Genomic DNA, 8180 nt, shown 5'->3' with positions numbered 1-8180 from the left:
GTTTCTCAGCCTCCTGGAAGACTGTCACCCTTCCCGTGGGTCACTTATAAAATGCTCTGTGCAGTATTTTGGTTTGGGGCAAGGAAGTCTTAATGTGGTTGGTGACCAGCTACTTAACTTGCAGCCACAAATGGGAGGGCATAGTTTTTGCTTTTTTGGTATGGAAACATCTCCTAATGCCTTATTAGAAGAGCAATACTCCTCAAATTATCCATTCATCCATCAAATATTTTTTGACCAAGAGAGAGTTTCTACTTGCCCTTGCCTTGATCAGACTCACAGCTACATCCCTAGCATCCCATTTTAGGGAGATCTACATGCAGCTTCTTCAGTAGTAACTACCAGCCAGACACACCTGAGGGTCTAAAGCATTACTTATTCCTCTTCCATTTGTCCTTCATGCCAAAGACATCAAGCCTCAACCTGTGTCGTGGAGTCAATAATTGTAGGGGCTCTGGGATCAGATAGTCTTGGGTTCAAATATGGGTCCTCCCACTTCCTGAAGTAAAGGTGGTGTCTTGTGGACAAAAAACTGGACCCAGAACAGATATAAAAACAGAGGCCCTGGGGAGAGGAGCCACCGTCAGGGAAAGACTCACTCCCAGTGACTACAGAGAAGACAGCACTGTCCCCTGCCAAGATGAAGCTGCTGTTGCTGTGTCCGGGGCTGACTCTAGTCTGTGCCCACAAGGAAGGAAACCCTGATGTTGTAAGAAGCAACTTCGATATTTCAAAGGTAGGGGCAGTGGAGAATAGTGACTTTGGATTTTGGGGGGTGGTTTGGAGGATTCTGAAACAAGGTGACCCTCCTGGAGGGCAGCAGTTCCTTGACATATTAGGCAAAAGGGGTGATTTCAGACCTTAGACTAAGGGCAGTTGTGCCATGTTAAAAGACGACAACACTTGGGGACCTCCATTCTCACTAGAGGGACAGTTGAAAGAGTCCTAGGTGTGTGGTGCCAATTGACCTGAGTTCTAATTTCATCTTCACATCACCGTGATGAGTCTTGGCCCACAGGCCAGAGTTCAAGGACACAAGTGTTCATGTTGTATCTCTTTCCTCTTTTCTCACCCAATCATTTTATTGATTTATTGCAGATTTCAGGGGAGTGATATTCCATTCTCTTGGCCTCAGACACCGAAGAAAATATAGAAGAAAATGGTAGCATGAGAGTTTTTGTGGAGCACATCCATGCCGTGGAAAATTTTTCTTTGTTCTTTAAATTTCATACAAAGTAAGTGGGTTTTTTGTTTGGGAAAGAAAAAACAGAAGCCTGAATATGGTCTTGGACCTCTACACACACACACACACACACACACACACCCATATACATACATTCTGGGCCTGTACCTAAAATCAGGGTCCATCATCTGGCACTGATTTGGGGTTTGGTGAACCTGTGGCTTTTCTAGATTCAGAGATAAGAATTGGTGACAGGCATGAATTTAAACGGGAGTAGAGAAGGTAAGGGGTAGAGGGGTATCAGAATCATAAGTAGTGTGGCAAGACAGCATAGGTTAAGAGTATAGGATTCAGATTCAACAGACTATCTCGTTCTTGAATCTATACATGTGACCAAGAAAATTCATCTGTTTCTTCCCCAATTTTCCCTAGAGTAAAAGAAGATGATAATAATTGTCTCCCATGGTTTTTTGTGAGGACCAAGTGAGGTTATGTTCGTAAGGCACATATCTAAGAGGCTGGCACATGGTAAGAACCCAGCTAATTCTCTAGACGAGTAGCTATCGTAATAGTAATAGTGGGAAGTAGTGGTAGAGTAATAGTGATAGAAGTAGTTGACTCATTCTCAAAGCACCAAATAAAGTGAATAATGTAAATAAAAGTTCTTTGGAAACTATACCCAAAAATGTTCAACAGTTAATCAGTGGAATCGTAAACTCAAGTTACAGGTAGAGTGTGAAGGAGCCAGCCCCATCAGTATCTCTTGGGCATCAGCTCATTCTGTTTTACAGGGTAAGTGGAGCATGTACTGACATGTCTTTGCTTTCTGACAAAGCAGGAGAGGATGGTGTATATAGTGTTACCTGTAAGTATGCAAAAAAAAAAAAAGGGTCTTTCTAAATTCTACTTCCAACTGCAAGGAATTTGCTAAACCCCAGTATCTTCAGGATCTTGATCAGTTTCTGATATGCTTGTTTAGGTAATACAATGGGGCCATCTAATAGCCAATATCCTGAATTTGGGAGAAATGTGTGGGTAAAAGCCAGTGCCTGGCACACAGAACCATCAGGTATAGAAGGCAGTTTGGTCACATGTACCTCCTGCAACAAAAGAAAATTGGCAAAAAAAAAAAAAGTAAATTGGCAGGACAGCTTCTCATTCCTTGCCCACTTTCTGATGATGTCTGATGGCTATTGCCACAGCACATTATTCAAGTTACAGCCCTGGGTATATAATGCAACGGGGCTTATAGAGAAGACAGAGACACACAGTTGGCAGAGACAGCTGAGAGAGGGTAGGTGAGTTTCAGGGAGGATGATAGAGGGAAAACTGCTGCTGTGGCTGAATTTTTCTACCCCTAGTGGTCAGTCTACCAGCGTTCCTTAGAAGTTGCCTCATGAATCCCAGAGAGATGCAAATGGAAGGCAGTAGATATCACTCTCTATTTCTTCCAGGATATGCACTTGAATTTGTTTTGTGGGAGAGAATAGGAAGTGAAAGGGTTTCACTTCCTTCCCATGGACCAAAGGAGTTCTGAGCTGTGTTCTGTTTCCTCCACAGATGATGAAGACAATAAATTTCACATACTTCAAACGAACTGTACTGAATATATTTTTATCTCATGAATGTCAACAACAATGAATCATTTGCTGGAGCTCTACGGTAGAGTATTTTCATGCTGACGCTCACCGTGGGGTGGGGAGACTGGGGAAGGAAGGAAGCCTGGAGACAGAGTGGTCTTCCCAATCTTATCCTGGGACATCTCTCCTCCTCTGAAGATAGATGCTCACCTTTGGGAAAATTTCTCAGGCTCAGTGTTGGGAACATGATGAATCTCTCATCATGCCAGAAAGATATCCTAAAGATGTCAAATTCAAGACAGGTTATTTTTTCATCCCCAAGACTTCTGCCTAAGCACCCAATCAGTACCATTTATTTTCCCATGTGGCTGGAGCCCCGCCCCTCTGATGAGCCTCAGTGACCAATAAAAAAGACAAAGCAGTTACTGTCACTCTTCCCACAGCCCGAGAACCAGACATGAACCCCAAATCAAGAAAAAGTTTGTGAAAATTTACCAAAAATATGGGATTGTTAAGGAAAACATATTTCCACGTTTCCATATTACCAAAGTCGGTAAGTTGAGCTCTCTCTGGCTTTCTCTGCCTAAATTCCCATTTTACTGAATTGGAATGTTCCTGAAGGGAAAAATCCAAGAGAAGTTAATACCCCAGTCAGTCCCCCTTGTCCTAACCTGGAGAAGCATCTGGTTTCATTCTGGGAAATAAACCAGGGTTGGTATTTGAATGTGCTCTTCTCTGCCTCTGTAGATCACTGTCTCCAGGCCCGAGGGAGTGGAGTGGCCCAGGCCTCCAGGTTGGTGAGCTCTGCTGGAGAGGGGCTGGCTCAGGGATCAGTGCTTCCCAAAAGCATTAGGGTTTTATGTCCAAAGATTACAATAATAATTTGGTAAGGAAGCTTTTTGGGAGAGCTTGAAATTTGGAGTTGGAGGACCTGCATTCAGGATCCACACCTGCTATGAGCTTTTTGAGCAAATGATGTAGCAATTAAAAGGGAAACGATGTCTACCTTACAGAGTTACTGTGTGGATATAATGCTGGAGAAAAGGGCTCAGTAATTGATAATGTTGTAAAAATCATGACTTAAAGTTTTAAATGGGAAAAGGGTGTGAGTGTGAAACTCAAATACATTTCTGTGTTCGTGGTCCATCTTCCAAGCCCAGAGGACCATCTCACCCTCCAATTTATGGAAAAATTTTCTTCCTTCAATCTCTTCCTTTCTTCCTGCACATTCTTAACTTCTAATCTGGGAATAGAGTTGTCTGACCTTCCAGTTGTCTTCCAACCTGGAAAATAGACTCTTGAGTTTCCTCATCTGTCTCCTACCTCAGGTTCATTGTGGGGCTTCATTAGCAATTATGGCTTACATAAAGGAAGCATTTAATAAAAGATTGCTATGGCTTTTGCCATTATTCCTCAATTTGTCAAAAATTCTTTAAAACTTCCAATGCTGAGGATGGCAGAAACAAGCCTAAGATCCTTCATTGCTTCTTTTCTTCTTTTCATAGACTCAACTGGGGGAAGGTTAAGATGGGATCAGCAATAGAAAAAAAAAAGTCATTTACTTAACACCCTCCCTACCCCTATTCTGGCAAATAGCATGGGTTAGAATGCAGGTTGACAACTATTTCTTCAACATTTTTTTTTTTTGTAATAGAAATTCTCTTTGTCCTCAGTTCAATCTGAGAAGCACTTAATAAGTTTCGGTGTTCTCGTTCTCATCTGCTTATTTAGCACTGGGTGAGTGCCACCTCACTTGGGCTCCAGGATCTTCTCTTCCATGGTCCCCACATCATCTTGCAACAAGTTCTGTGACCTGATTTCCATTACTATCGCACGGGAAGGCATCAACTCTGCATCTTCAGGATCTTCCCTAATTATCTAGGAAGACTCATCAGCTCACCACAAATCAAAGTTACCTGCAAATTTCTAACTCTCTTTGCCATATTCAGAACAACAGTACCATGAATAAGACCTTCCTCTACCTGGTCAATAAATGATTCACCTTTCAGTCATGTGATTTGTCTTTGTTTATGTTAAGAGATGTGGGGTTGACAGGAAGCAAATGAGGGCACTTCCTTGGCCCAGTGTCCATAATCTTCCTCTAGCTTCTCAGAATCTTCCCTGAGTTTCAGGATTCTCCCTCGTCTGCAGTAATTCTCTGTCCCCATGAGTGCTACTTGCCTTTTGATTTGCCCATTTCTTAGTGACCTGGTAAGACAAACTATAAGACTTGCGCTATAAATTGCTCCATCCTAGAATTCTCTTTTTCAGTGGTGGTACTGAGAGAAGGATGCTGCTGGGGCTGATACCAGCTCGATATGTTTCAGAATATGCCCTTATACCCCAGCTTCTCTAACTCATCCATCCTATGAGATGGTCAGTGTCCCTTCTTTCTTTCTTTCTTTTCTTTTCTTTTTTTTTTTTTTTTTGGTATGGCAAATGCTTTTATTTTGTAGAAGCACATCTATGATATCTAAGTTGAAAATTACCATTATAAGATGTTGTTAGTTTCTGAAAGTCTTCATTTTTTAAAATTTTATTGAAGTATAGTTGATTTACAGTTTTGATTTCTGCTGTACAGCAAAGTGATTCAGTTTTACATATATACATTCTTTTTCATATTCTTTTCCATTATGGTTTATTACAGGATATAGAATATAGTTCCCTGTGCTATACAGCAGGACCTTGTTGTTTATCCATTCTATATATAACAGCTTACATCTACTAATCCCAAACTCCCATTCCATCCCTCCCCCAGCCCCCAAACCCCTTGGCAACCACAGGTCTGTTCTCTATGTCTGTGATTCTGTTTCTGTTTCATAGATAGGTTCATTTGTGTCATATTTATTTATTTATTTATTTAATATTTATTTTGTCTGCTCCAGGTCTTCATTGCGGCACGTGGGATCTTCGTTGCAGCATGCGGGATCTTTAGTTGCGGCATGTGGACTTCTTAGTTGTGGCATGCAGACTCTTAGTTGCGGCATGCATGTGGGATCTAGTTCCCCGATCAGGGATCGAACCCCCGGCCCCCTGCTTTGGGAGCGTGGAGTCTTACCCCTGGACCACCAGAGAAGTCCCTGTGTCATATTTTGGATTGCACATATAAATGATATCATAATGGTATTTATCTTTCTCTTGGTCAGTGTTTTTTCATACTCTTGGAAAACTTCCTTCAACCACTGCTTTTATCTACTGTGAACGTGTTAAATGAGATTCCATGAAATGTGAGCAATACTTATCTGCAGCAATCTATATGTGGTACATTCAGGAGGCATCAAGGAGGCTAAGTGTTATTAACCTTTTCTTTGGGGAGCTTACAGGCTTTGGAGAAAGTGAAGTTAAAGGTCCTCTTCCAGTTATAATCCTTTCCCAACATCAGCTGATAATAAAAACAGTGTAAGAGTTACACATGTTTGTTGGGGCAGAGCAAGACGTGGGTAGGGGTTGTCATGCAGGAAGAATGACTCATTCATTATGGACATGAGGCTTATGTTAACAAGAGAAGGCTTTCTAGGCATCTGACTCTCCCCACATCTTACTCTGCCTACAGATCAGAAGAGTAAGGTAAGTTCAGACTTACCGCTCCTGACTTAAGTGCTCAGTCTGGTTTGCTGAAATATGACAAAAGGCTATGTAGAAAGTCAACCAGTCATGCTAGGATCACCCATTTTTTAAAAGTTTGCATTTAAGGGACAGAGCAGCTGATACCCAGAGGGCATGGCCTAGCATATCCTTGAGAACGCTTAGAACATTAACAATAGTAATCAATGCACAAGAGGGCCACGTTGATGATGGGAAATGGCTGGAGAGTGCCACGTGTCAGGAAACTACAGCCAATCGGGAGGCACAAAAAGACCCTCAGGAGTTCCCAGATCAAGTTGGCAGATGAGCTCACACCGAAACCTATACCTCAACCCCAAACATTTTATGCAAATGAGGCATGAAATGTTAAGGACACTCAAAAGCAAGGAGTGAAGATCTCTGTGGATCAGAAACAGAGCAGTCCTTTTCAAGAGGAACAAAAAGAAAAAACAGACAGGAACGATGTGGGTAAACAGGCCAGAGCAGCATCGTCCTCTGGGTTTGGGGTCCGGGGACAGATCTGGATCACCCATGCAGGGTTGGGGCCAATCACGTAGGGCTGCAGACTGAAGATGCGGACCTCTGAGAAGCAGGGGCTGAGCCTGAATGAATTTAGGACAGTTCCTCTCCCTCACCTGGAGTCACAGAGAGAAGCTGACTGCAAAGGAGGCACCACCACCTCTTTCTTTCATTTGAAAAAGAAAAGAGCAGTCCCTGCTCTCCTGGAATCGGCCGGACTCCCATCATGAGGCTTCAAGGTTATCACCAGCTGGCCTGATGCTCACAGCTAGGCCAGGTTATTCTGTTGGACATAAACAATCTCCTGAAACATCAACACAGACAAGGTCACTCAGAGATCATTAAAAAAAGATCATTGTGCAATCCAGAAACATGCCCCCCTCTTGGCTAAAATGAGTCACTACTACTTTTCTACTAATTACAGCTTTATCCTCATGCTGCTCTTCTCTTCCTATAGATAAGATTTACTGAGATATGCATTCATAGACTTGCCCCTGCTTTCTGACAGCACCCAATCTAGAGCTTCCTTAGATCCTCCCCCAAACCTGCAGTAGGTCCTTCCTAACATGCTCCTACTGAGACACCCATGGTTCCCCATGGTGAGCGTTCTTCCTAGCTGCAGTAATAAACCCAATTTGTCAATTACATGTATGTTCCTGGTGGTCTTTGGCTGAAGAGTATTAACATTTTTAGGACTTGAACCCAGACCCACTTCATGCATGTGCCGCCCAGAATTCTGGGAAGCACCAAGCTAAATCACAAATGCAAGGCCTGGTTTAATGCTGTGCACTTAAGTAGCACACAGGATGCCCCCAAGGCTTTTGGCCTGAGCAATTGGAAGGATGGAATTGCCATTTACTCCAGTTACCTAGAGGAGCCAGTTTAGTGGGGAAGGATAAAAAAGTCTCTGTTTCAGACATTTAATTTGTTTAGCTAGCTAGCTAGGCTACTATTAAAAAAGAGAGACCCAGGCTTCCCTGGTGGCGCGGTGGTTGAGAGTCTGCTTGCCGATGCAGGGGACACGGGTTCGTGCCCCGGTCCGGGAAGATCCCACATGCCGTGGAGTGGCTGGGCCCGTGAGCCATGGCCGCTGAGCCTGCGCGTCCGGAGCCTGTGCTCCGCAACGGGAGAGGCCACAGCAGTGAGAGGCCCGCATACCGCAAAAAAAAAAAAAAAGAGAGACCCAACCATAATTTATATGGGTTAGTGAAGATAGAATTAATTTCATTACTTAATAATAGATTTCATTATCAGTAACATAAATGAATTTTCTTCAGCAAGTTAAAAGGAAATGTACTAGATCTATATTAACA

General features: G+C 42.9%; 1 protein-coding gene across 1 annotated transcript; it reads left to right on the top strand.

Annotated features, from left to right (window-relative positions):
• Positions 1 to 640: 640 nt before the first annotated feature.
• On the top strand, positions 641 to 7753 carry LCN9 (lipocalin 9). The gene is given in 8 exon segments (XM_060100471.1): positions 641 to 736; positions 1099 to 1235; positions 1975 to 2048; positions 2744 to 2845; positions 3207 to 3218; positions 3221 to 3316; positions 3511 to 3556; positions 7600 to 7753. Coding segments are annotated over 8 exon segments (717 nt in total).
• Positions 7754 to 8180: the final 427 nt, after the last annotated feature.

Source organism: Mesoplodon densirostris, chromosome 6 (genome assembly GCF_025265405.1).
Source record: "Mesoplodon densirostris isolate mMesDen1 chromosome 6, mMesDen1 primary haplotype, whole genome shotgun sequence".
In the NCBI taxonomy this organism is placed as follows: Eukaryota; Metazoa; Chordata; class Mammalia; order Artiodactyla; family Ziphiidae; genus Mesoplodon; species Mesoplodon densirostris.
Note: the sequence above shows the minus strand (reverse complement) of the source record. Positions and strands in the feature narration are given on the sequence as shown.